At 35.0% G+C, this 27730-nt stretch overlaps 6 protein-coding genes across 6 annotated transcripts; 3 read left to right on the top strand and 3 right to left on the bottom strand.

Moving 5' to 3' along the window:
* Nucleotides 1–1336: 1336 nt before the first annotated feature.
* LOC18035069 (serine carboxypeptidase II-3) lies at nt 1337–3667 on the bottom strand. The gene is made up of 8 exons (XM_006422992.2): nt 3274–3667; nt 3068–3175; nt 2703–2971; nt 2355–2588; nt 2144–2262; nt 1964–2059; nt 1757–1862; nt 1337–1645 (listed from the first exon to the last, which is right to left on the bottom strand). The coding sequence occupies exons 1-8, from the start codon at nt 3635–3637 to the stop codon at nt 1496–1498; spliced, it is 1446 nt and encodes a 481-aa protein (XP_006423055.1). The 5' UTR covers nt 3638–3667; the 3' UTR covers nt 1337–1495.
* An 884-nt stretch (nt 3668–4551) lies between these two features.
* Nucleotides 4552–8837, bottom strand: LOC18034725 (polyadenylate-binding protein RBP47B). Its single transcript, XM_006422991.2, has 6 exons — nt 8204–8837; nt 6778–7258; nt 5967–6049; nt 5755–5885; nt 5423–5519; nt 4552–5035 (listed from the first exon to the last, which is right to left on the bottom strand). Exons 1-6 carry the CDS (start codon nt 8612–8614, stop codon nt 4901–4903), a joined length of 1338 nt encoding a protein of 445 aa, XP_006423054.1. The 5' UTR covers nt 8615–8837; the 3' UTR covers nt 4552–4900.
* Nucleotides 8838–10865: 2028 nt separating this feature from the next.
* Nucleotides 10866–16156, bottom strand: LOC18033984 (nodulation protein H). The gene is made up of 6 exons (XM_006422989.2): nt 15788–16156; nt 15265–15500; nt 14927–15185; nt 11968–12147; nt 11736–11891; nt 10866–11631 (listed from the first exon to the last, which is right to left on the bottom strand). The coding sequence occupies exons 1-6, from the start codon at nt 15815–15817 to the stop codon at nt 11458–11460; spliced, it is 1035 nt and encodes a 344-aa protein (XP_006423052.1). The 5' UTR covers nt 15818–16156; the 3' UTR covers nt 10866–11457.
* Nucleotides 16157–22486: 6330 nt separating this feature from the next.
* Nucleotides 22487–23738, top strand: LOC112096180 (probable carboxylesterase 2). The gene has a single exon (XM_024179262.1). It carries the CDS (start codon nt 22605–22607, stop codon nt 23511–23513), a length of 909 nt encoding a protein of 302 aa, XP_024035030.1. The 5' UTR covers nt 22487–22604; the 3' UTR covers nt 23514–23738.
* Nucleotides 23739–23799: 61 nt separating this feature from the next.
* On the top strand, nt 23800–24771 carry LOC112096230 (2-hydroxyisoflavanone dehydratase-like). The gene has a single exon (XM_024179464.1). It carries the CDS (start codon nt 23860–23862, stop codon nt 24769–24771), a length of 912 nt encoding a protein of 303 aa, XP_024035232.1. The 5' UTR covers nt 23800–23859.
* A 1174-nt stretch (nt 24772–25945) lies between these two features.
* On the top strand, nt 25946–26941 carry LOC112096207 (probable carboxylesterase 5). Its single transcript, XM_024179368.1, has one exon. It carries the CDS (start codon nt 26011–26013, stop codon nt 26920–26922), a length of 912 nt encoding a protein of 303 aa, XP_024035136.1. The 5' UTR covers nt 25946–26010; the 3' UTR covers nt 26923–26941.
* The last annotated feature ends 789 nt before the right edge of the window (nt 26942–27730 follow it).

The following is a 27730-nucleotide window of genomic DNA, read 5'->3' as shown; positions in this document are numbered from 1 at the left end:
ACTGGATCTAATGACATTGAAAAATAGACAACTTTTTATGTTTAAAATAAAATTTTACAATAGTTATTGACAAATGTACCTCGTCTAAGAAGTTTTATAATAATATGGAGTTTCACAACTACACTTTACTTCCCCCCTGTTTGTGCTAAAACCCTAATAACCAAATGTACCAAAAAGAAAAATACGAATTATTTTAACATAATATAATTACAATATCCTAAATAAAGAAAACAAGAAATACCACACTTGAATCCCGATTTCTAAAAAAAATTATGAAAGAACAAAAAAGTGTCTGAATGCGAGTTGAGGCCCAAGACGAAGGAGTTTGGGGACAGTCTTCTGACCTATTATGGAGAACTAGTAATGATCTATATTCCTCTTTTTGAGAGCTTCCGAACTGTATATTATAAGTCCAAAATTTACTCATGTAGCTCGAGTTATGGCCCTAAAAATGTGCAAATGGAAACAATACCAAGCAGACTCCAACAAAATGAAATCATTATGGCAGTGCCTGAATTGCATTGACTGATTCACAGACATCAAAAGTTGAGGCTCAAGGAGTTCCATATGTAGAAAATCTTTTGAGGCACTGTCTGAGATAAATTAATGTTCAAACAGGCATTACTAGAAGATCCTAAGTTGTTCCCCAATACCTAGCATTGATTCAAAACATTATGGCAGGAATAAACTGATTCCGTTGCTGTAAAACAATAAAGTTGATTTGTTTAATCAATTCTTAATATCTAGGATTTGTTGATTTAGATGTTGTAAGCAAATAGTTTAGATAATGTACGCTTTGTGTTTCTCTTGGAAAGGGCACTTGAAGACTCCACAAACCTAAAAATTGTTTTCGATTTCAACCAAATCCTTCCAATAAATTTCAGATAACAATCTTCAATTATCTGATAAAATTTTTTGGCTTCTACACAGTTCATGAAGCAGACATTGTTTTAACCACCAAACAATTGCTTAACATAAACCAGAAGACACAATTCAGCACAACACATTACTAGCTTGTTGATGTACTTGGGCAATAATTCTTTGATGTTGTATATGTAAGGTTTCTCTTTTGAGTGAATGGATACAGATAGGACAATTAATTAAAGTTCTGAAGTTCTCTTATTTTAAGTGTCAAAAATATGAAAACAAGGAAGATAGCTAAAACTGGTTTCAATGGAATATTATAGGCCAACTCATTCGCTTTCAATTGTTTACTGCTGCAAGCTAACCCTTCAATTTTCATCTAAAAATAGCTCACCAATATTGCATTGACAACATTAAGCCCTTTACCTTTAAATTTGTGAATCATTCATTTATTTGCAAAATAACAAGGGAATGAAACTTGAACTCTCATATTATTGCTCATTTTTACTTCTTTTTGCTATTAAACATTGTCTGCTTTTGGTGATAATGTCTAGAGTAGACTAATGAACTAGGACAAAAGTTTAATAGTTTTGATTCAAACTAATTGCAATGATTCAATCTTATCCATTCTCTAGCTTTTTGCTGCGGGTGGAAGCTTTCCATCTAAGAAGGATGAGAAGAAGGCAAGAGCCCGAGCAGGTTGAGAACTTGGAACCATGTGTCCAGCACCTCTTATAGTCACAAATGTTAGGTTCTGGTATCCCACAACATAACCACCAACCTTAATACCCGAAAAATGTATGTTAGTGTCACCAAAATTTAATCAAATACCGTCAGAAACTAAGTAGCCGCGAAGGCAACAATGGATTGATGACAGGTTTCAGAATTCTACCTCTCCTTGAATGTACCAAGGGTACCAAGCTGTCTTTACTTTTGCTCCAAGTTTGTTTATTGAGTACCTTATCGAAATCGTTGGCACCATGCCATCAGTGTCTCCACTGCATATGCAAAACTCAGATATTTAAAATTCCAATAAAATGGCTTCAGAAATGCTTAAGAGTTATAATTGATCCAGCATGTAACATCAGATACTGCTTACCTATAGATGTATACACTTATCCCGCTGGTCATAAGCTCCTGAATGCTGGGCAAGACTGTCAATGGACTGTCTTTCCAATGACGCAACACAGTGTCGCTGAAAGGTAATAAAATAAGCAGAATATAAACTAGAATCTAGAGTATATTTTCTATTTTCAATGGGAAGAGTATTTTATAATACCTGCAATCCTGCCATGGACCTCGAATCCCAGTAACGTTTGCATGAAGTGATTTCTGGACTTGAGGAGAGTTCAAGTAAGAATGGACATATATTTCCGAGCATGGGTCAAATGGCAATACCTGATTTATTTCAACAGCATAGATCAGAAACTCAGTTTGATTAAAAGGAATACTTTGAATGATGATTACAAGTTTAAACAACAGAACTGTACCGAAGAGGTGCTAAAAGATGGAGAGCATAGTGGGGCATAGATGTCAAGGATGTTGATGTTACCCATACTTTGATATGCTTTAATAAGGTAAGACGCACATGCTTTTGAAAATTTCGTAAAGTTGCAATTTGAATTTATCCCATGGATGACTTCATCCGAAATGAGAGCATGTGTCCAGTAAAAATCAAACATTCCTTTATTACCAGTTTCTGTGTCAATCCATGCATTGCCCATCTGCACATTACAGTATATCCTGTCAAATATTTGGAGAAAAAAGAAAAATACTACATGCATGTATGTAATAATATATTGTGTCAAAAGGAACATCTTTTAGCCAGTGATACTCACAGCAAGTCCTTTTAAGTTGATGAAAGTCTGGTTCTTGTTGAATTGTAGGATCTTTAGAGCAAGCTGAGGGATATAATGGCCTGCATAGCTTTCACCTGCCAAGAAGAACTCTCTGGATTTGTACTCAGGAAATCTTTCAAACCAATTTAGGAGAAAGGTATATGAATCAGCAGCTGTCCGCTCATCGCCATTCATAACATAGTCAGACGATGTATTCGAATAGGAAAATCCAACTCCTGCTGGAGATTCCAAGAAGAGCATATTTGCCACTGCAAAGGCATATAATGTCAAGCAAAATGCAGCTATTGCTAGTTGTTTCTTTGCAAAAGTAACCAAATGTTTCATGAAAGTTATGAAAGAATTACCATTGTTCCAGGCGTATTCATTATGAGATAGTGATTTTCCATCACTATTGACGCGAAATGGTCCAAGCTCCATCATTGCTCCGAATCCAAAAGATGAGCAGCCAGGCCCTGCTTAATTGAATAATGCATTTAGTATCAAGGTAAGATGATTGTTTCTTACATTTGAAAAAGTCAATTTGGATATGAGATGATAAAAGTTAAGTTACCTCCATTAAGCCACAAAACCAGTGGCTTGGTAGAAGAATTCTGAGACTCAACAAAGTAGTAGAAGAGTGCTCTGCCGGCCTTGGGATCAACGGTCACATAGCCTGAGTACTGATCAATTTCAACTCCATAGGGTTGCCCTGGCAGCTTTTCAATTTTATCCGCTTCCTTCAAACCTTCTTGAGGTCCAATGTAAACTGTTGACTCTTCTCCTGCTTCCTTAGGTGCCCCAGAATAGTCGACATACCTCCCTTCTTGTTGAGCCTTAATAAATTTTCCGAGCAGATCATACTCCATTCTCATTTCACATTGAACAAAGGCCTCGAGGCTCAACAGCAGCAGCAATAGAGCAAATACTACCTTCATCTTTCTAACTTGGAAATCAAATGCAACTAAACTTTCATAATTTATAGAGCGGAACAAACAAGTTGCTCAACAAAAGTTGATGTTGATCGATTAAATGATCTTTCTATTAATGTTCATTTTTTGCGCCTAAACATGTGAGTAGTGTTGTTCGCCTGTTCCTTTCAGATTTGAATTGTGATAATGCTAGCTATGATTTTCTCTCTTGTATTCATCATATCAAAGCTTTAGGCTAATAATACAAACAAAGCGTTGCCTCATTTTAGCAATTTTAGTCATTGAAAGAGAGAAGAGGATCAACTTAAATTAAGCAATGATGCTGCTCAATGGAGCCTTTTACTTCTCATATTTTCTGTCGTATTGGAACTTATTATTTGTTACTCTCAAATTAAGTAAAACATAACCATAAAAGAGTTTGATTTTGCTGTTTTGATCCTTGCTTAGAAAAGGAAATGAAGCTACCCCCTAATATAAATAACGTCACAAAATTTGAAACTCCCACGTCTGATGAGCATTTTAGAGCAAAAGCTTCAGCTTTAAACATGGTTAATTTTCCATTGTTGCTTTTTGCAGTTTCTAGTCTTAGTAATGCCAGCCTGTTCTGTGTACAAAGGGAAACAACCTCGGATGCTAAAATTAACAGACTGAAATGAAACCATTATGATTGTGACCTAAATTGGATCAATTGATTCTTAGCCAACTCATAATTGAGGCTAAGTGATCCCAGGCATCCCACTTCCATATAGAGCAAATCTTTTAAGGCGCTATCGGAGTTAAAAAAATGGGGAGCCTAATTGGCCCATCAAGAGGCGCGGATTCAAGTTTTATGGCAGAAATTAACTGACCCGGTTACATTAAAACATTTTATGTAACTCGTCTATTTCTACACGATTAACTGCATAGACAAAAGGGGAAGAAATGCAATCAATCTAAGGATGAGCCAAGACAAAACATAAGTGATTTCAGGACCAAAACTGATGGGCATTCAAGAGTTCTGTTCTTGGCATTCTCCTCTTGAGTTTAGTTCAGAAACACAAACATAACAATCCCTCTCAAACAGACTCCCCAAGAATGAAAAATAATAATACAAGCCTCACACATCTCCAAGCTATTAAGTATATTCCAGCTACAAAATTCTGCAAACTACAGATTTAGCTACATATTCAGCAGCAAAATCCATCCTACTTTAGTTCATAGATCTCATTGGGTAATTTCAGCCAGTTCAGCAAGTTCAGATTACACGGTGTCGTACTACCCTCATACTTCTTAAGAAGCACCGGGAACCGCTGTTGCAGCATACATGTTTGGATCTTGATTTGGCGGAAAAGCATATCCATTGCCACTATAGCCCTGACCTCCATAGTGTGCCCCATTCCAGTGGTTACTGTGATCTCCTCTCCACTGTCAAAAGCGACATATTCCAAAGAAGAAAGTGAATCAAATGACCAAATAGACCAAAAAGTGCATATAATGATGGGGAAGAAGGGAGCAGAAGGCAAGCCGTTGGTGCTTTAATTGCTGTTCTTGTACAGTAACTAGTCATTTACATAAAAGTAGACTACAACTCAAAACTTTTTGAGTAAGAAAGAGCAACAACTATAGGAAAGTGGGAAAGGTGCAAGTGCTATCATTCCCTTAACAACACAAATAATTACTTATGCACTGCTGAAATATGTCGATGCTAGACCACAGAAAACAAAAGCAAATTACATATTTCTAGGAAAAGTGACGCAAGCAAACGAAAAAGATACAAGAACTTCATTGTAAACATGCAATTGAAAAAATTACCTGTTTGTTCCCAGGATTGCGACCCCAAGAAAGACGGACTGTTTGCTTGCCTATAGCGGTCCCTTGTAACTTCTGCAATGCAACCTCAGCATCCTTTCTGCTAACACAAACAACACAGTGTAGTCATCAAATGGCTACAAAGTTTAGTATTAAATATTTTAACCTAAAGACGTATAGCCATATCAATCCTTGTGACTTTGGTCACATTGCATGTAAATGTTTTCCATTGAAGGCATTGTAATTGGCCAGCTGAAATGAGAACACATTTCATAATAATGACAATTACATCTCTACAAGATAAAACTTCAAATGTGGTGAATCAAGAAACTAACCTGTTTGCAAATTGCACAAATCCACATCCTTTACCAACAGGTATTTTAACAGAAAGAATCTCACCAAACTGAGAAAAAGGCTCTCTGAGATCCTCATCACTGACATCAGAATCAAGTGCCCCAACAAATATCTGCAACAAAATACGAGTTTAGAGTAAATGAGATACAGAGACTTGGCAATGATTACAAAAGCAGGGAAAAGATGGACTCACAGTCGCATTATTGGACTCGCCATCAGATTGAGAACCTTGGACCCTAGCACCATTTGACCCAGGTCCACCGGCCAATACAAGAGCTAATCAAAGAAAAAAATTAAAATTATAAAATCCATGACTACATGAAAAGAACAAACAAGAAGAATAACATCAATCATTTGCAAAATCATCCAATGGGACACAACAAACTTGAGATTAAAGTCTCTATGGGAAAAGCAAAATAATGTGGAAAGAACAAGCAAATGAGCACGCAAACAACCAAGCCCTAAGCTGACCTGGAGAAAATGTCCATCCAAAAATGACGTAATAACAATACATTCAGTTCAAGTTGACCCAAGGATAATCACTCAAAGGCTTGGTCAAAGGACAATCAAGAATGGCCAATGAAGGGGTTTCAGATGAAAGTTAAAATTTGGACTGCAAAAATTCAAATTCAAATTCAAAAAAAAAAAAATGAATTAATAAGATGGTAGGAAAAAATAAAATAAAATAAAAGATCCATATCCTGGCTAGGAGCACAAAGTAGGTCTATCAAAGAGCTAAATTGGATAAACACAGCAAGTGTATATGTTGCCAAAGAAAAAGAAACCAAAGATTGATTAACTTTCATAAAAAATACCTAGACAAATACAGAAATACAGGAGTATTGAAAGAAAAAGAAACCAGACTGAAACTGTGATCATTAATCAACAAATCTAAAGCTACAATTTATGAATTCCAGAGCATAAACTAATAGGAAATCAAAGCTAGCACCTTCAGATCTCCTAGTTTCAACAAGAATAAACAATGCCAAAGCATTATAGCTTACCTTGTGAAGAATACTGTTGTTGATATCCAGAAGCCTTTTTGGGGGTTGCAACATCTATGCGCATCGGCCTACTTGAACAATACACACCATTCATTTCGGTCATGGCCCTTGACCTCTCATTTTCATCACCAAATCTAACAAAACCGTAACCTTTTGTACGGCCAGTATTTGAGTCGATGATAACTTTGGCTCCTTTTACAGATGGATACTTGCTAGAAAAGGTCTCCTGCAATATGCTATCAGTTACATCTGGAGCCAAATCTCCTACAAATATAGACAGATCAGAACATGCTTCTGTTCGTCTATCATTGCCACTAAAGGTCGCCCAATTAAGTCGGAAAGGCTGGTCGGTATTTGGCATTAGAGAACCACTATAGCTCTGCAAAACTTTCTCAGCTGCAGCACGTGAATAGAACTCAACAAATCCATACCCTTCTGACTGACCAGTTTGCTTATTGCGGATAACTTTAACATTTACAACCTGCAATGATTAAACACAAGGGTCAATCGTTCATCTATCTGAACAAGACAGGGCAGCAAGCATCAAATTCATCAAAGCTAGCAACATGATTGATGTTAGACTAACTGATGCATGAAACTAAATACCTGTCAAAAGCTGATTTTTGATAAGTACACAATTTATGATAGATTACACAGGAAAGAACAGTGTTCACAGCATACATTAGGACTGAGGTCTCTACATTAACCTTATAATTTAAGATTGCATTGATCTGTGGGAGCCCAAATCAAATAAACAACTTTTAAATGATTCAATTGTCAAGTTTACTCTAACCATTGTTTTCCCCATATTTACCAGAAATGGTATCATCATGTTAAGGTAGATCAGTGATCCATTTTCCATTCAGACTAAAGTAGGAAATGGGAGATCACCCCTCCCACCCATAAAGGGATGAACAAACCTTACCCAACCTAAGTTGCATGACTTGAATGACGAATGAAATTTATCAACAAAGAGAGCAGACATTAACAATACATTTCCATTTCAAGATCACCTCATAAGAAAACCAAAAAAAAAAAAAAAGACTTCCTTGACCCCAGAAGGAGTTTGCATTCCATAAATGGACTGCATTATAATCATCAACCTATTTTGTTGATAATTGAGATTACAACAATCAGCTGTCAATTAACTATCCAACCCACATACCCGTAATAACACACTATTTCACCTGTTAAATACAATTGTTGACCTAGCTCAAGCTAGCATGCATTTCATTTTATCCAGCAATTTAACAACGACAACTATCACAAAAACATCAGTGAGCATAACATTGAGAAACAAGATCCCACTACATTAATCAACTAGCATTGAAACTTGTAATTTTAGCAAAAGATCCACCTAGATTCAACCTCTGTAATCTTCTAAAACATAATTTTTTATAATAAAAAAAAAACCTATAAATCTGACCTGACCAGTATGTGAGAAACAATTATGAAGAAAAGTTTCGTCCATCCAATGAAACAAATCACCAATCCATATAGTCTTAGTCTCGTCATTAGTAAAATTATTATTAGATCCGTTTTGTTTTCCGTTACTCAATCCATGTTGCTGCTGCTGCTGCTGCTTTACGCCGCCGCCGTTCTGATAATACGGGTGACCGCCGCCGCCGTACGGCATATAATGATGAGGATACATCATCATCTGCTGCTGTTGCATCATGGCCATCGCCGCCGCCGGATACTGCATCATAGCCATCCACTGCTGCTGGTGCGGCGGGACCCAGTGGTATGGCTGCTGTGGCGTCGGCTGAGATCCTCCTCCAGCTCCTCCGGACACCGCCGCCGCGGCGTTCGCGTCTCCACCGTTAGATTGCTGCATCCTCTCTGATCTGATTGGAGGACTAAAATCAACTAATAAAAAATTTTCTTTTTTCAACTCACTCACTCACTCTCTCTCTCTCTCTCTCTCGTGAAAGATTTTAGTTTTAAACTCTGCTACGCGTAAAGAGCGAGCGAGCCCGGCTAGAGAGAGATTTCAAGAGAGTTGACAAAAGCGCATGCCTTGAGGTTTTATAGGGAGGCTGCGGCTTTGTGTTGTGTGCGTGTGTGGGATCTGATCAGACGAGGGTTGGGGTTTAAGACCTCGGTTGCAACGATCATCTGTCGTCCGTGACGTTTGGGCTCCACTCTTGGTGCTTACGTGTACGGCTCAGATGCAACCGACGGTGTCTTATTTAAATCAACACAAGTGTTTTCTACGTATTTTTTTAACTAATTAATGTTTTTAAATTAAGAAGTTTGTGAGTTCGAGTTTGATATTCTATTTATGCACTTATTTAAGGAAAGTTATGCATTTATATAGGTTCCAAAGGTGATGGATCACAATGATTTGAGTTTATTCAAGCAAAGACTTTAAGGATTCAAATTATTTATTAGATGGTATAATATTAATTTTATAAATTATAAAATTCATCTATTAAAATTTCTGATTTTGTTGTTTATAAAAATCATTATTCCTTTTTCATTCACAATAATAATATATACATACAATGAGACTTTTTTTAAAAAAATTTCTATACTTCATAAATTATTTAATAATAATAAGCTTTTACCTAAAAAATGGTAAACTTCAAAATTACTTCATTAAATCATTAGTTTTCTTAATTTTTTTTTAATGTTTGATAAGAGTGTATTAATATATACATAACACACCTTATATGTTATGCATAAATATTACTATTGAGTTAAGTTATTTCTAAATATCGCTCTTAAAACGTTGGTTTCTTGTAGTGAAGAAAGAAGTTTATAACCATTAATTTAGGGATGTATGAATAAGACGCGTACTAATTTATTTATATATATATAAAAAATTTGCAATAACGACTATATATAAATAAAATTTTCAATAAAGTTCTCATACCCTAATCAGATAATGACTCTTATATATGTAATGTTGTGGGATTCGCCTCTAAATTTGAAATTTGGTTGTGCTATTATTACATGAAGCTATTTATTCAAATTGTTATATTTTTTTGCAAGTGAAATTAGAATATCCATTTCATTTTTTTTTATAGAATTCTTCCATAAATTAATTTTAGATAACCACATTAATACTACTAAAAATGCTCAGGTGCGAACGCGTTTTCTTTGTAATGCCGTAAAAGTGCTTTATTTGTGACAGGCACACTCGTTAACTTTGTTAATCACATCTTAAATAACACACTTAAAAGAGCGGGTTAAATATTTTTCCAAGAAAAGTGAATTAACTAACGATGCTGAGTCGGGCCTTCTACGATGATATGCGTGTCGTCTGTCTGAACGCAATCTTAAACCGTCGGTGAAACGTAAAGCAAATCGTACGGCTGCGGCACGGGTACCTTCCCATATCAGAAAGATTTTGCAAATTTGATGAAGTGGACCGGTCAAAATATGGGCCGTGTGGGGCCGACGGCCATGGTGTTTGCGATGTAGCAGTCAAAGGAAGGTGCCGTTCGGAACTTTGAAATTTGAATTAGTCCCCGACGTGCATACACCATATGTCTACTCAACACAAGTTGCCTAAAGACAGAGAATCGAAAAGGAAAAAAAAAATCAATTACTAGATGTTATTTCATCATAAGTAATTTTTTGGTCAGAAATTATAAGTACGGAAAAACTTTAAAAAATTATAAAATTATACAATTTTAAAGATTTATAATTTTAAATTTTTAAAATTATGCAATTTTAAAATTTTTCAATATGAAAAATTTCAGACTAAAATATTTCTCATATATATATATATATATATGAAATTTATCATTATGCATTAATGATAGTACCCTCGGGCACCAGCAAATAATTAGATTTTATTAATTTTCTAATAATCTATCTAATAATTTTTTTATTTGACTAGATTTTAACTAAATTGTACTGAAATTCGTCTCTAAAATTGGACATCAAAGACCTTATCTTGCATCAACTTCAGTTACACACCCATCACAAACCTGTAAATACTTGCATAACAGCTCAAATCAGGATAATAACGTAAGACCACTCGTGTTCTTGAGTTGTTCGATCAATTTCAAGACAACAAAGCAAAATAAGGTAGTGTGGTACAGCTGCAAATAAATCACAGCCATAAATAACAACTGTACTACAGAAGACTTGCCAGCTTAAATGATGACGGTGCCAAATCTACAGTCCTTTTAGTAACGGAGAAATCTGCCTAGTTGAGAAATTGAGTATTTAACAAAGAACATCCGGTTAAAGCATGCAGCATGGTACTAATGGAGACCTTTCTACAACTTGCTAACATTTGAGAAAAATCATAGTTCTTAAACCAGTGGATTCGGATAGCTGTTAGAAGACTTAAGTAGTGAGGCAATGTGAAATTTGTTTGACATTGCCAGAAAAGTCTAGAAGTTATATGATCCTTCGACTTTGTGTTCTCGGATCCTTAAGATCTGCACAACAGATGAGAAAAGTATAGATGGAGGAAGTACTCAAGAGGAAAACAACAATTTTCTCTCTTGATTAGCTTAATAAACAACAGAGTTTCTGTGGAAAATAGGAAAACCAAAAAAAGAATCAAAAGAATATTAAGTGAGGGAAGAAAAAAAAAAAAAGCAGATGCGGCACTCGGCAGCCAAAATTTCAATAGGGCGGTCTCCCATTGGCTCCTACACTGAATGAATATGGGAATGAAAACAGGAAAAAAGAAAAACTATGTACGTCATACTAAGTTCACTTTCGATACTCCCCATGTAGGAAGCTTTCATACTGAGTTCCTTTCAGTGCCTTCTGGACATCATCCCAGTTCTCAACATAATTAGCCAGTGGCCCTCTGTGTATTTTTACCTGACGACTCCTTAAATCCCTCTGTGGGACCTTTAGAAATTCTTGAATGTCCGCTAATTTCTGCAACAACAGATATTGAATATGTTAGGAACCCATATTCAAACAAAAGAATGATTCAACGATGAGCGGAGTACCAGCTTTCCTGGAACAATAGTGTGTCTTACAGTGTGGTTTTTAAGTATATCTTCATAGTAAACAATTATATGCCGAGTGCTCTTGAAGTACTCCAAAGCTTTGGTTTGTGTATCTTCTACTTGCTTCATATCACGGATGAGCAATGTTGCATTAATTAAAGGTTTGTATCTTGCAAGTATCTCTGCCTGAAACCATTAAATATTATAAGTTCAAAAACTTCCATTTGAAAAGAGAGGGGTGGGAGGTGAGAGGGAAAGAGACCTCATGCGGTGAATGAACGTGTGATTTGTGGGTCCCGTTCAATAGCTTAGCATTTCGATCATATGAATTTGCAAGTACTGAAATCATCCTGCGCAACTGATTTCTTCTGAAGAGAAATATAGCCGAAACACCTCTTGTTCTGAAGTACTCTGCTATTTCTTCATGATGCTGCAACAAACCCTGCATGAAGAAACCATTACTTGTTGCAGCGTATAATCACCATTACCAAATTTTATCCAAAAAACATGCATAAAACAGGAAAAACCAAAATGCTGCATTAACTGGTGAGTCCAACCTACCCATTTACATTTAGGACGTGTATAAATTAACATAGTTTTATTAATTCCCATCAACACTCATTCATGCAGCCCCTTTAAGTTAGAATTTCAAAGTGCCCTTGTCCACTGGATGTTGATCTGAGTCCTGAACCCCCTATAACTAGAAAAAGGCATTATCTATCAAGTTTCTAATTGAATAGATTTTTGTCAGTACTTTTCTTCTGGGAAAGAATCAGCTTACTTTATCTCTAACACCACAGCTTCGGACTTCACTTGTTGTAATTGTGTAAACTACATCAAATAACACATTCAATAATGTCCTATTGCCATACTGTTCACATCCTGACAAGATTGAAACCTGGTTCCTACTATGCTGGTTCTGTAAAATATCTTAGTTGCCAACTCTCAGTTGCTACCGTAGGCATAAAGACTTTCAAAAGAACAGTCATAAATTACTACAGTATCATTCCTAATACAGCTTCTACAAACCTAGCAACAACGCCCTAGGGGTGCGTTTGGCACATTGTATTGTATTATGCTGTATTGTATTATTTTAATGCTGGTGTATTGTATTATTTTATATTGCATTAGCACTGTATTATAATAATGTTGTACAATGTTTGGTAATACACTGTACTGTATTAATTTTTTTTTGTGATTAACTTCAATTATATATTTTAAAAAATAATATTTATTAATACTTAAAAAAACTAAATATGTGGTCTTAAATTTTAAAAATTTAATAATTTTTTTTAGTGTAAATGTTAAATTTTATTGAGAAATGATGACAACTATTATCTTTTTTTAAAAACAAATTTCTAAACCCAAATTTAGTTATGAATAAGGGTTGTACAACAATTGTCTTTTTATAAACAAAATTCTTAAAAAAAATAATAATTACCAATACTAATTCCCATAGCACAATAAAATAAAAATTTTGTGAAGGCATTCAATCTCATCTCAAACAAATCTCATCTATCATTGTCGTCTTTAACCAATCTACAAAATCAAACCCCTTGAATCAAACATAGAAAGGAACTAAGGGAGGTAGCAGCAGCTATTAGTGGTTATATGAAGATGATGAAGAAATGGAGAAGAAGATGACAAACAAGAAACTGAGAAGAGGAAGAAACAGACAAGACGAAAAAGAAGAGGGGAAAAGGAAAAAAATAATAATAAAAGAAAAATGAGAGAGGGAAACAGATATGACAAAGAAGAAGAGGGGAAAAGGGAAAAAAATAAAAGAAAAAAAGAGAGAGAGTGAGAATTAGAGAAGACGAAGAAGAAGAGGGGAAAAGGAAAAAAGAAAAGAGAGAAAAACAGAGAAGATGAAGAAGAAGAGGGGAAAAGGAAAAAAAATAAAACAAAAAAAGAGAGAGAGTAACAGGGAAGACGAAAAAAAAGAGGGGAAAGGGAAAAAAAAGAAAAAAGAAAGAGAGAGAAATAGAGGAGACGAAGAAGAAGGAGCCAATGCAGTATAAACCCGAGTCTCACTCGGGTTTCCGTTATGCGGGGTTTCCCGCATTAATTTTTTTCTTAATGCAATACCGGAGAAGTGCCAAACATTGTATTGTCATATTTTAATGCAATGCAGAGTGCTAATACAGTATAATGCAGCATGCCAAACATGGCCTAGAAGTACTATGTACGTTCTTAATTGTTTTCATTCTTTTACCCTAGAACCTAAATACCTAATAAAGCAGCGTCCTACCAGTCCAACTAAAGAGTCTGTCTAAGAATTATTAGTCACTTCACTGACAGCTTCATCCTTGAACTTGACTATCGTCATTACCTTTCACATGACAATGCAAGCTGGATAACTAGCTGAAATGCATTCGTGAGGTTAAGATATCATATGTAATAAATTCCATAGTGAATCCAGATATCAAAATCAGACATAAAAGTGACTGGAAAAATGTCATTTTTGAAATCTAGGAGATAGATTTGAATGTCGTGAAAATTTTGTAATTTTTTTTTTTTTAAATCTGAAAGTTAACTGCTTATTTTCACAAACATAATTCTATTTAAATTACGAATCAAGAAGAAAGTATAAACTTAGGCAAATCATTGCATTGCATTAACATCTAAAAAGCTTCAAGATCTTTTCAGAGAATAGCATAGCAGTTAGGATCAACATATTAACTGTTCCAGTAAAATCACCTTAATAATAGATATAAGGAAATGAGCTCAGAAAGAATGAGCACAATTATTTTGCTAGACAGAATCAGAAAAAATTGCATGAATTAGAACACATACTCTCCAATCTGAAGTCATAGGACTGTTCATTTGTAGGTCATATTTGGGTATTCAAAATTAATATCCCTAGTCATACTTTATCTGAAGCTAAACATTACTTGACAGGAGACCCCATAGGCAACTTCATATTACCAGAAAGAAGATCTTTTAGTATTTTTACGTTCACCCTCTTTTGTTTTGGCCTGGGAATCTTGTTACCATCCTCAGAATCCTAATCATGACCAACTATTTTTTGAAAAAAAAAAAAAACTAATAATATCACAGAGAACGAGGCAATCCCCAGGAATATACCACAAATCATGCTTTTACTCATAAAAGAGAGAAGTGAGGAACAGACATAAATAACTTCTATAAAATTAACTACCAACTAAAGGACGTTGAAAACTAAAACTTATTAACGAGCATTTCCAGTATAGCAGTCTCACCTGATTAAGCATCCACTTCAACCCAACTGCGGCTGTGCACTCATTCTTGGAAGCACTACTGAACCAATCCAGATTATAAATTTTATCCAAAGTTTCCACGATGGTGGAAGCATTACTCCTCCTTACTTTAACAGAGAAAACCTCCCCATTTGAGCTTATATTAGTATGATTATTTAACAATGTTTCAAACCATCCACTGCCCGATCGCTGCATTGACAGAATAGCAAAATACCGCACAGGATTGCACGCACATTCAGCCCTAGTCATACATCGAAAAACCATATCAAAACCATTATCATCAAGACTAAACTAAGAGGGCAACATAGATTATATCTTACCGGCTATAAGTTTTGGGTTTAGGATAATGCACGTAAGGAATCTCCCACGGTTCAATATTAGGCACTGGGCAAGGCCTTTCAATAACTTGAACATTCAAAAATTCAGACTTTGTCCGGGCGCTGATTTGCTTTACACAGACCGAGCATATATACACACCACAGACCATTACAAACACCAATACTAACATTCTCAACACCAGAGGAGACTTCTTAGGAGACTTTAAATTGAAAGTATCCTGAAATTTAAAAATTTAACCAGATGTCAACACACAATAAGAAATGCAAAACATTCATTAATCACTTTTAATATAAACAAAAGTTAACTATACACACGTCCTAAATAAAAGGAAATCTGGGTAATGGGGACTTGCTTCTGTTTGACAAAAGGAAACCCGAAAACAAAGGAAACAAAATATTATTTATTCAAAACCCAGATCACAAACACTCACATGGGAACCAAAAATATAATTAAATGGAAAAAAAAAGAAAAGAAAGAAAGAGAGAAGATATATAAACATTTTACCTTGGTGAAGGAACAGAGATCTTCAGCCATGGGGTTGAATTAAAAAGCTCAAAAAGTCATCCGTCAGCTCAGTTTCTTTGCAAAGCTCCCACCTTTACTCTCTTTTTTCAATTTTCACCAGAGCTTTTTTCCAGCTCTCATTTTAAATTCATAAATTGATGATTTACAGACAACTGAAAAAAGGAAAAATAAAAGCTGTTCCTTCCTCGTATTGTATGTTTATGTTAAGACCGTTGGTTGCACGGTCGCTTGCTGCTCGTTAAAATTTGTTAGTGTTTTTGTGTTTTCGTGCTTTGTGTATTGACTGGTGCTGGGTCTTCTGATTCACCAGTGGATCTTGGTAGTATTGTATACTCGCGAGGTACGAAATTAAATCCTATTAGATTAAGAAAAATTATTAATAATACCAATGATTACAACTAGTTTTAACGACATTGATTTAAAGGAGGAAACGATGTCGTTTGCAGTGACGCGGAACCACTCAGTTGGCAAGTCATTATTTGTTTATTTTAATAATGATTTATTTATGGCCCCACCCGTGTCTTTTCGGACGCCTTTTCTGTGAAGTTTGGTAACGGCACTTTGCTTTTTTTTTTCTTTCCAAATCATTCCTTTCTATATATTTAAAAGAAAAAAAAATTCCTTCAAAAAAAAAAAAAAAGAGAAAGAAAAAAATTATTAAACAAAAATATTTGGACCCAAAAAAAAATATTAAACAAAAATGAATGCCTAATGCCTTGCCAAATGCCTTTGCCAAAGAAATAAGAATGATTTTATTAATAATATAGCAATTAGAATTATTAACCAATGGAAATTCACCCGATGGCGTAGTACGTGGTAAAGTGTTTTTTTGTCCACTCATTCGAGTGTTATTTGGGTCATTTCATACGCTTTGATTATTAAAAGTTAATTTTTTTAATATCTAAAAATAAATTCGACTCGTTGTGAGATTAGGTATTCGATTTGATTTTATATTTTCGATTTATTGTGCTTTTATATATACACACACACATCATTATAATTCACAACTAGTTAATTCATCTCACGATACATGTAAATTAAAAATAGAGCTCTCAAATTTGTATGAATGAACAGTTAAATTTCATCTGTTTCATAATTATATAGCTCCATCTCATTGGCTTGGGAATAAAAAAATTAAAAATTCAGATTCATTTGGTTAGTGAAATTTATCTGTTTCAACAAAGATAAAGGTATCAAGCCACTCGACCTTTGGCCGAGTGGTCAGGGCTGTTGCCCTCCAACTTGAAAGACAGCAGTTCAAACTCCCACAAATGCATTGTGGGGGTATTTCATTCCTCAATTAAATTTGAGTGAAGACAATCTTCTTCCTTACCCAAGTGTGAGGAGTAGACATCCCTCGAATATTTGTGAGGGTTAAAATCTGGGCAACACTTTATTAGCATTGATGTAAGTTGGTCCCAGTAATAGTCTGATTTGTAAATATCAGTTATAGTCTCATGTAATATGAGTTGTAATTTGAGCAATAGTCTCATGTAATAAAAAAAAAATAAAAATAAAGGTATCAATGTGAAATAATACCCAAACTAAAATTAATATGCTATATTATACACCAATATGAATACACTGTGATGTTCTCAACCCAAATAGATCAGATTCATTAACAAAAAAGCTTGCATGTGTGTTTCTAGAATTGTAGAACATTAACTGTTTATTATGCCAAATTTAGAGTTTTAAATATGTTTTTCGCATTAAAAGTTGCAGCTCCTCAACTTAATTGAAGAATAAAAGAAAAGAAAGTTAAAATCCAGTATAAGGGCTTAACAATAATGATGTGCCATTATGAAGAATGAGATTATTAATATGAATTTAATCAATATTGAACGTGTAGTCTAAGCTGGTATCAATTATTGAAATTCATAGTCCCATTCCCATGTTGGTTACAATAATTTACTTGGTGAGTGACTCTTTACAGAGTATGGATATGGAATTTTTATTCGGTTATTTCCCCATATTCTTGTTGCTTTCTTCATGTTAAGTTGCATTATATCACTTCTAATGGCACATATAAATGTAGCCCACATCATATTTAAATTTGAAATCGAAAGAAACATATAATGATACAAAAACAACTAAAATTCTAGCACAGAAATGAGGTAGCTAGACTCCAAGCTGCTCAGTGCTCACCTAACATTCTAACTTTTAAATTAGTATACTTTTAGCTTATGGCATGCGTTTTAATATAGACCATATGATATGTAATTTTAATATAGACCATTTAATATAGCATATTTCACGCGTTTTAATTATTAGACTTTTAGTTTACTTACGGTCCGTTTGGGGCAGCGCAGGCGCATCTGCTCTCCATGCTTTATTTCAGAGGATATTCCCATAAATTAAAGTATGGCAGGGCAGCTGTCTCAAATGGTCTCTTAAAAGGCTATATAATTTTTAAATTCACTACATGATAATTAAAATTAATATCTAATAATAAATAGCTTTAAGCTCGATTCTGTAATTTGTGTCTAATTTTGTAATTTATTTCTATTACGTTTCATTTTTTTTTTTTAAAAAAATGCAATTATCAAATTGATGCAATTATAACTTAATTGATACATTGAGGAAGAAGAGATGGATGAGCACTGAGCTGAAAATGGGAGGAAAAAAAAATATGAGAGTTCAAAACAAAAGTTCTCAAGAAGGCATATTACTTGGATTTGACAGTTGGAATCTCAATATATCTCATATATCTCATTCAATAAAAATGTCAAATATGTATTACTCCCATTAAAAAACTCATGTTGGCTCATAGGGATTCATGTGGGGTGCCACCTATTCTTGCTGTGTTGGCTCGATACCCGCCCGAGATCTGCTTTCTTGTTTAACCCTGGTTCCAGCCTTAATCCCGAAGCAACCCATTGCAGCCAAGCCCATGAATCAGAAACAATTTTTTTTTTAAATTAAAAGTTTATTAATAGAAAACAATTACATTGATTTATCTTTACAGACATAAGCATCAATCTCAGTTGGAGCTTCCTCTAGCCAAACTTTCTCAATGGAATTTGTAGGTGCCGTATTCTAAAAGACACCTAACCATACTACGTGTCCATCTTATTAGATAACAAAAGTTATTCCGGGATAAAAAACACCCAAGCTATTTTAGGATAAATAACATCCAAGTTATTTTGGGGGAATAACATCTAAGGAAAAAAATTTTCTGGAGTTTATAAAAATGGCAAGAGGGGGGAATTAATTCTTCAATCCATTAGCCTAAGGAAATCGCGTCCAAAGGTCATACGAGTAAGGAAACATACAGGGCTGTAATAATTCCCTAGATCATATTCACCTCCACGTGTACAGAAATGATGGCTGACACATGTCATTAGATTGAGGGTTCAAAACAAAACCCTAAATCCACATCACTCATCATCTATAAATAAAGACTCATCTCTAAGAGAATATGAGGTTTTTGTCCTCCAAAAAAAATATTGTTCATATCTAGAGAGAGAAACTCATTTTTTCCATTTTTCTTCTTTCTTTAATCTTAACCAAACACCAATTTAGGCGTCGGAGTGCCTTTTTCAGATACTCACCCCTCTAGAATCGAGGTCAACAATCGTAACAAGTTATTCACAAGCTACAAATACATGTGAAGGTAAAAAATTCCAACCACCTTCAGAATTACATAGAGCTAATTAGCTAGATGACATGCAACTTTATTACAGGACCGTGGAGCAAAATTCACTTGGAAAGAATTCTCAGAAGAAGATAAGACTTCTTGAATGTCGGAGATTAACCACCCCATTTAACATCTGTTGTGCATTTTGTTACTAATAAGATTAATGACGTTGAGACAATCATACTTAATTATAGCTGGAGCCAACTCAATGTCCATCACCAACTGAATTCCTTTTTTCACAGTGACAGCTTTTACAAACTCTATATCTTCAGAAAAGATCACCTTGCAAATAGAGGCTTCCATAACTTCGCCTTCCAAATTACGGACTAATACTCCAATACCAGCACGATCTTCCTTAGAACTAACAGCTGCATCAATGTTGACTTTGTACCATGAAAAGGGGAGGACTTTGCCAACACAGCCTGGGAGTATTGGGTTTAATGCTCTTGCTGGTTCCACGTTACAAAGTGTCTACTCTAAATGGATTCATTGCATTCGCAGCTCGGACAACAATTGCTTAAGGCTCACTAATAGCTTTACTATAAATAATATGATTCCTAGCTAGCCAAATTGATCAACACAAAACTTCCCATTCTTCAAACTCATCTTTTGTTAATATAGATGATATATGAATGGACAAATTAGAAAACTCCATAGGCATTGTAAGCTTTAGGCAGGAATAAAACCTCGTGAGCTTCCATACCTTTTTTGCTTGTTTACACCCCCATCAAAGCATGATATTGATCCTCATAAGTAAACCCACAACAAGGGCATGAAAGAGCAACTGAAATTTTCCTTTTATGCAAATTTGAATTAGTGGGTAGAATATTGGAAAAGGATCTCCAATAAAAGATTTTAATCTTGGATGGTAAGGACAAATTCCAAAAACACTTCCACCGCCCAATTTTAGGGTCTATTTGGGTTAGCTTTTGCTTTTGCTTCTACTTAAAAGTAAAATATAAGTAAAAACTCTAGCTTATTTTTGTTGTTTGGATGACTATAGTAAAAGATCTTTTTTTTTTTTAATGAGAAGCTCTTTTTTAAGTGTTTGGATGACCATCTAAAAAAGACATTTTAATAATTATAAAGTCATTAATACCCTTAAATATTTGAGTCTAACAAATACTTATCAAATTTAAAAATCAATGACAAACAAAATAATTATTTGATCAATCTAGTTAAACTTTTACAAATTAATGTACCGTTTTTCTTTATAAAAAAAGAAGAACAAAAATAACTAGCTTAAGTTTATCTAAGCATAAGTTCCCTAGCAATACAAAATTATTTTAATATAATTCGGCAATTTAACTTCTACTCCATATTCCACCAATTCGCAAAACATTATTCTTCGTTCCAAGTCAACTTTATAAATTTACTTCAAAAAATAATTAAATAAAGTATAATCAAATGGACAATGAATCAAAGTATGAGTTTTTCGTATAATGTATGAGATTTCCGCATATATATATATACACATTAAAAAATAAAAAATAAGATGCAAATCAAAGCATGAGATTACAAAAAAAAATTATTACTTGAAAGAAGATTGGTGTGGTGATTGTGCTCCTTCTGTTGTTGTTTTGGTTGAACAATGAAAAGGCAAAACAAGAAAAATACGTAAGAAATATGGTTTAAGAGTTTGGATATGGATGTAATATTTTTTTGTTCATTTGTTAATTTAAGAATTATGAAAAGTGTAATAAGTGAGAAAATAGCTTCTTAAAAAGTCTTTTGGGAAAAGCTAGAAATTGTGGCTTCTCCCAAAAGACATTTTTTTAATTTTAAAAGTAAAAAAAGAGGTTAATTAAGCTAACCCAAACATGCACTTAGTATTGAAACTTGAATGCAAGTCCTTGAGTTTCAAATGAAGGGCCACATAGTAGGCACTCTTCACTCTATACTAGCCGCGCTAATCTAGAAACAGTTTTTTAGAGATAATGTAATGGAAATAACTTACACAATCAGAAGCAAATTATAGAATCGAGCTTAAAACTATTTATTGTTAGATAATAATTAATTTATCTTGTGGGTGTATTTAAAAAATTATATATCCTTTTTAAGTAATTTTCTACAAGGACAAAATGAATATTGGTATAAAATCAATCAGTTGGGTTGTTGAGATAAAATAAGAGACAAATTTCACCACTTTTTTAATAGCTAGCACAACATGTGTTTTTAATTACCCAAAATTTACATGAGTATTACGTGGATCTACATATGCAGATTCCAATATAAAATTATTAATGAGTAAGGCTATTTGCACTCTAAAAGTTATTCTGAACATTCAAATTTTAATAAAAATCTGTATTACAAAAACACCAATCATTTGGATCACTATTAAGGATGATTTATTATAAATCAATATTACTTTGAACACCCATATAGCATACTCATTGTTCAATTTATAATTCTCATACTTTAAATCGTAAAACTTTTATCTCCAGCATCTTAATTAATATTTAGATGAACAATGAGGAAATCAACTTTGAAAAATTTTTTGACTATAAAATATGTGATATATTTTTATTTAAAAAAATGAAAAAAGTTTCTATTTTCTTTTTCTTTTTTTGGGGTTTGGCCCTTCTTCTTCATATTCTTCGTTGCTTCGTCTTCTACTCCTTTTTCTTTTTCAATTTTTTTGTAGTATTTATCAAATATTTTTTTTATTATGGTCCTATTTCTAGTTATTTTTGGTGCAAAATTGAATACTGAACATAAATCAACAAATATTAAATGCTTTTTTTTACAACTTGACTCAAATATATTATTGTAAGTATATGTTAAATCTTTAAATTTAGTGTGCTCAATAAATTTATTAGTGTTTTAAGTAAATAAAGTTAAGTAACTTATATAGTTTAAGTAAGGATATTTTTCAAATTTTCAATAGTGTATAAAGTAAAAAAAATTTTCTTTAGTAATTAATGTATGAATATTCAGAATAATAGAAGGTTCAAAGTAATATTTAGAGTGCAAGTTACCAAATCCATTATTGATATAAATTTAAATTTTACCATCCCTAATTGGAAATAAGAAAAAGCTCAGTGACTTCTAGAGTTCTAGTTCATTATTGCCTTCACATGTTAAGGTCCCAATTGTTTTGGATAACCAACATCACCATCAACTCCTTGTCACTCATCCATCATCCCCAAATCTTCTTCAATGGCTTCAAACACTAAACAAGTTACCCATGATTTCCCACCCTACTTCAAAGTTTACAAAGATGGCACCATAGAGAGGTATCTTAATACAGTTTACGTTCCCCCAGGCCTAGACACAGCAACCGGAGTCCAATCCAAAGACGTCGTGGTCTCGCCGGAGACCAGCGTTAAGGCCCGTATTTTCATTCCAAAAATCGACGGCCCACCCCAAAAGCTTCCACTCCTGGTTCACTACCATGGCGGAGCTTTTAGCATAGCCTCGGCCTTTGATACAAATGGAACTAATTATCTCAATTCGCTTGTGTCCCATGGTAATATCATTGCCGTATCCATTGATTATAGGCTTGCCCCAGAGCATCCTCTCCCAATTGCTTATGATGACTCATGGGCCGCGCTGCAGTGGGTTGCTACCCACTCCAACGGGTCAGGCCCCGAACCTTGGCTCAACAAATATGCCGACCTGGGGCGGTTTTGCTTGGAGGGCGAGAGTGCCGGGGCGAATATAGCTCACCACGTGGCGGTCCGAGCTGGCAGTACCGGCTTGGCTGGGTTGAAAATTACTGGGGTACTTGCAGTGCACCCATTCTTTGGAGTCAAGCAGCATGATGCACTGTACAAGTATGTATGTCCAAGTAGCGATTTGGATGATGACCCGAATTTGAACCCAGAAGTGGATCCGAACTTGAAGAAAATGGCTTGCAAGCGATTGTTGGTGTGTGTGGCCGAGAACGATGAGCTCAGAGATAGAGGCGGGGCTTATTATGAGACTTTGGCTAAAAGTGAGTGGGGTGGCAGAGTAGAATTGTACGAGACTCTTGATGGGGACCATTGCTTTCATATGTTTAGTGATCCCAATACTGAGAAGGTTAAGCCCTTGGTGAAGAAAATGGTTGATTTCATCTATCAATGAAACTGAACGTTAACGTTTTACTTCTTGGTTCGGATAATTAATAGATATTCGTGGGTGCACGTATTATTTTATATTATTTGAAATGGCCTTTAATTTTCGTTCTTGTCACAAGTATCAATATAGTTGAGTATTTATGTGTATGGTAGCCTGGACCAGCTGTGGATGAGCCTCACAACCCGGTCATAAAAACAATTGTGTCCATAAATTGTGCCACCTCTTGCCAATTTTCCCACCAAACAAGCAGATATTTAGCTTGCAAATATTGTCTATTTCTTTATAACACGTTACGTTTATTAATTGTTAAAGACATTCACAATTTCTCTTTCGCTTGACACTTTCCTGCAAAATGGATTCGAGCAACAATGAGGTAATCCATGATTTTCCTTTCTTCAAAGTTTACAAAGATGGCGCCATCGAGAGGTGCACAACCATGGAGCCTGCTCTGCCGGGCCTGGACCCGGACACTGGAGTCCAGTCCAAGGACGTGGTTGTCTCGCCCGAAACGGGCGTAAAAGCCCGTATCTTCGTCCCGAAAATCGACGGCCCACATCAAAGGCTTCCCCTCCTCATACACTACCACGGTGGAGGGTTCTGCCTTGGATCAGCATTGGACATGCCATTCAAACGTTTTCTCACATCTTTGGTTGTCAAAGCCAACATTGTGGCCATCACTATTGACTACAGGCTGGCCCCGGAACACCACTTACCAATTGCACACGAAGACTCATGGGCCGGGCTAGAATGGGTTGCCTCGCATTCATACGGGCAAGGGCCCGAACCGTTGCTTAACAGGCATGCGGATTTTGGACGGGTATTTTTGGCGGGTGAGAGTGCCGGGGCAAACATTGCCCACTACGTGGCAGTCCAAGTTGGCGCTAAATACATGTGTAGCTTGAACATCGTTGGCACCCTCATGGTGCACCCATTTTTCGGGGAACAAAAGCTAGATGAGATGTATGCCTATATGTGTCCCACAAGCGCCGGGTTCGAGGAAGACCCGATACTGAACCCGGCCTTGGACCCGAATCTAAAGATGATGAGATCGGATAGGGTTTTGGTTTGCGTGGCGGAGAAAGATGGCCTAAGGAATAGGGGCGTGTATTATTACGAGACTCTGAAGAAAAGTGAGTGGCACGGCAAAGTTGAATTTTATCGGACGTTAGGGGAAGACCATTGCTTTCATATGTTCAATCCCAAAAGTAAAAATGTTGGACCGTTTTTGCAAAAACTGGTTAATTTTATTAAGAGTACCAAGTGATTTAATTTTTTTTTTCCGTTTTATTACTAAGTTCTTATGCTTGAAACTGTTGCCAATGAGTGGCCTTTTATTATATATGCTACTTGTTATATGTGAATATATAGCTTAAACCGCATCAATCACTTTTTCATGTCGAAAATAAAAGAATGATTGGTGTAGACAATCATTTTTGTGAGAGTTTTGATTCTACGTTTATTTGGAATTTTTTTTTTTGGTGTGGATAGAATACAAATTAATTTATTAAAAAATCTAGCATATATATTCTTATATTTTTATATTGAATAAGCCATGATGATAATTTATTTATTTACTGGTTAATTATCAATGGACGAGGAGTGAATAAAAGTTCAGAAGTAGGAATATTCGATGAAATATAATTCTCTTCCACCATGAAATTGATGTAAATAATTTTATGGCGGGGACATATTGAATAAAATGTGAAAAAGCTAGCTAGATCTTTGTTTAATAAATTGTAAAAAAGAAAAAGTAAAAATTCTAACAAAGTATTATATATATCTATAGATTGTAATAGATAAAAATTTCCATTTAACTACAACCTAAAATGACAATCTTCAATTTAATCTCTAGATTACGAAAACAACAATTTGCCTTCATTTATATTTCAAAACATTACGATAGATGGAGGGTCCATTAATGAATATTTTTTTTATTTTTTAATAGTAAAGGAAAGTAAATTGATATTTTCATAAATTTAAGAGATAAATTGAAAAATTTTATTTTTAATTAAAATAAAAAAAAGTTTGATAAAAAAGGATATTCAAATATTAAATTATTTGTGGAATGAACAACTATTACTCCTCGTCTTAAATACATAATAAAGATGGTCAATGAAATTGTTGATGCACGCTAAAATAAATTAAATTGTCTTTAGTTATTTAAATAGAGGTCTCAAAACCACCGGTCCCTCTTGTGCACTACCAAGATTTAATTAATTTCAGACCAAGATTGGTTATTGGAAAATTAATCAAACCTTTGAATAATCTACAGGGCCATCCCTATCGGTGGGAAATTGTGCACCCATTCTTTCACTTACCAAGCTAGCGGTCAAAATGTATTACTCAGCAGATTTATTGACTTGATCTATTCTTTATCATCTATAAATTTTGTCACTTCTTCTACCTTCATAATTTAATTCCTTTAAGTATTACACAATCAAAGCAACTAAAAGCTTAAAAAAGAGGTCCTCTTTTCTTTCTAATCACACACTCGAATTTAGTGATGGTTTCAAGCGAGAGTGAAATTGCCCATGATTTCCCACCCTACTTCAAGGTTTACAAAGACGGGCGTGTAGAGAGGTACAGGGCCTTCCCATGTGTTGACGCGGGCCTTGACTCAACCACCGGCGTCCAATCCAAAGATGTAATGATCTCACCGGAAACCGGCGTCAAGGCCCGTATTTTTCTGCCCAAGATCAACGGCCCAGATCAAAAGCTCCCCCTTCTAGTTCACTACCATGGTGGAGCATTTTGCTTGGGATCAGCCTTTGGCGTTATGTTCAACAATTTTCTCACCTCACTTGTCTCCCAAGCCAACATCATCGCCATTTCCGTTGACTACAGGTTAGCCCCAGAGCACCCTCTACCAATTGCATACGATGACTCATGGGCCGGGCTACAATGGGTTGCGGCCCACTCTAATGGACTCGGGCCCGAACCATGGCTTAACGAACACGCCGATCTTGGGCGGGTTTTTCTGGGGGGAGATAGTGCCGGAGCCAACATAGCACACTACGTGGCAGTCCAAGCTGGCGCTACTAAATTAGCTAGCATCAAAATTGATGGGCTGCTTATTGTGCACCCATTCTTTGGAGTTAAAGAGCCGCATGAATTGTACAAGTACATGTGTCCGGGTAGTTCCGGATCCGATGATGACCCGAAATTGAATCCCGCAGTGGATCCGAATTTGAAGAATATGGCTGGGGATAGGGTGCTGGTTTGCGTGGCAGAGAAAGATGGGCTGAGAAATAGAGGCGTGGCGTATTACGAGACTTTGGCCAAAAGTGAATGGGGCGGTAACGTGGAATTTTATGAGACTTCAGGTGAAGATCATTGCTTTCACATGTTTACTCCAGACAGTGAGAAAGTTGGGCCGTTCATTGAGAAAATGGTTCATTTTATCAGTAATGCATAGAGTTATGAATTGTACTCAATAGTTGTAGCTCTTGTTTTGTGCGAGATATCTCAGTCTCAGCAGCAATAAAGTTGAAAACTTTTTTAAGAATATAATAAATTGATTCCATGTTAATGTTAAAGGATATAATCAAGTCCAGAAAATTGTAATAGAAATAAGTTCCAATAAAAAATTATTTTTATGTAATAGATCAACACACGTCACCATAAATCTATACGATAATAGATTTGTATGCTTGTGTATACAATAAAATTTGCACAATAAATTCTATGCCAAATTTTCCTGTGTTAGGTAATATGAGGTTTTTGGCATCATCTTTGGTGAAAGGTGATTTTTGTTTATCTGGCATCTCATATCTTCTAATTGCGCAAGTTCTCTTCATTTCTTGGATCTATTTTTTTTTTTTTCCATTGAGCCTATAGTTTTTAGTGAGGTCAAACAACCTAATTCTGCATGTTCTTAAGGACACTTTAATATGTTATTCTGAACTTATAAAATAAATCATTAGTTCAAGACTTATCAAAACGTCAACATGCAGCTGTTTGATCTCGCTTAGAAATTCATATTACGAACTTTCATCCTAGCTCTAATATATAGGCTTTCTTAAGCTAGTTCAGCCTCACATAGTATGTTTTTGTATGAAAAATGTAATCTTTGTCAATTTAGAAGATTTAAGTGCCAATAGTTTTAAGAAAAACCTGGTGACCACTGTGGTGGTCGCAATACTTAACTTTTCAAGGCAAAGCATGTCTGTGTAGCAAAGTTTCTTGGACAGTGTAATTTTATTCTCCCAACGAAGCTAGGGTTG

Source organism: Citrus clementina, unplaced genomic scaffold, assembly GCF_000493195.1.
Source record: "Citrus clementina cultivar Clemenules unplaced genomic scaffold, Citrus_clementina_v1.0 scaffold_8, whole genome shotgun sequence".
NCBI classification, from domain to species: domain Eukaryota; kingdom Viridiplantae; phylum Streptophyta; class Magnoliopsida; order Sapindales; family Rutaceae; genus Citrus; species Citrus x clementina.
This window is presented reverse-complemented; position numbering and strand designations above follow the sequence as displayed.

Coding starts and splice junctions, on each gene's coding strand:
- LOC18035069 (XM_006422992.2), bottom strand. CDS start 3,637: ATGAAGGTAGTATTTGCTCTATTGCTGCTGCTGTTGAGCCTCGAGGCC. Junction 2,263..2,354: donor CATCTTTTAGCACCTCTTCG/GTACAGTTCTGT, acceptor GAAATAAATCAG/GTATTGCCATTTGACCCATG. Junction 1,646..1,756: donor CTTGGTACATTCAAGGAGAG/GTAGAATTCTGA, acceptor TCGGGTATTAAG/GTTGGTGGTTATGTTGTGGG.
- LOC18033984 (XM_006422989.2), bottom strand. CDS start 15,817: ATGGCTGAAGATCTCTGTTCCTTCACCAAG. Junction 15,186..15,264: donor AAACCCAAAACTTATAGCCG/GTAAGATATAAT, acceptor ATGTATGACTAG/GGCTGAATGTGCGTGCAATC. Junction 12,148..14,926: donor TGAAGTGGATGCTTAATCAG/GTGAGACTGCTA, acceptor TTCTTCATGCAG/GGTTTGTTGCAGCATCATGA.
- LOC112096180 (XM_024179262.1), top strand. CDS start 22,605: ATGGCTTCAAACACTAAACAAGTTACCCATGATTTCCCACCCTACTTC.
- LOC112096230 (XM_024179464.1), top strand. CDS start 23,860: ATGGATTCGAGCAACAATGAGGTAATCCATGATTTTCCTTTCTTCAAA.
- LOC112096207 (XM_024179368.1), top strand. CDS start 26,011: ATGGTTTCAAGCGAGAGTGAAATTGCCCATGATTTCCCACCCTACTTC.
- LOC18034725 (XM_006422991.2), bottom strand. CDS start 8,614: ATGCAGCAATCTAACGGTGGAGACGCGAACGCCGCGGCGGCGGTGTCC. Junction 7,259..8,203: donor GTTTCTCACATACTGGTCAG/GTCAGATTTATA, acceptor TAATCATTGCAG/GTTGTAAATGTTAAAGTTAT. Junction 5,886..5,966: donor GCGAGTCCAATAATGCGACT/GTGAGTCCATCT, acceptor ATTTTGTTGCAG/ATATTTGTTGGGGCACTTGA.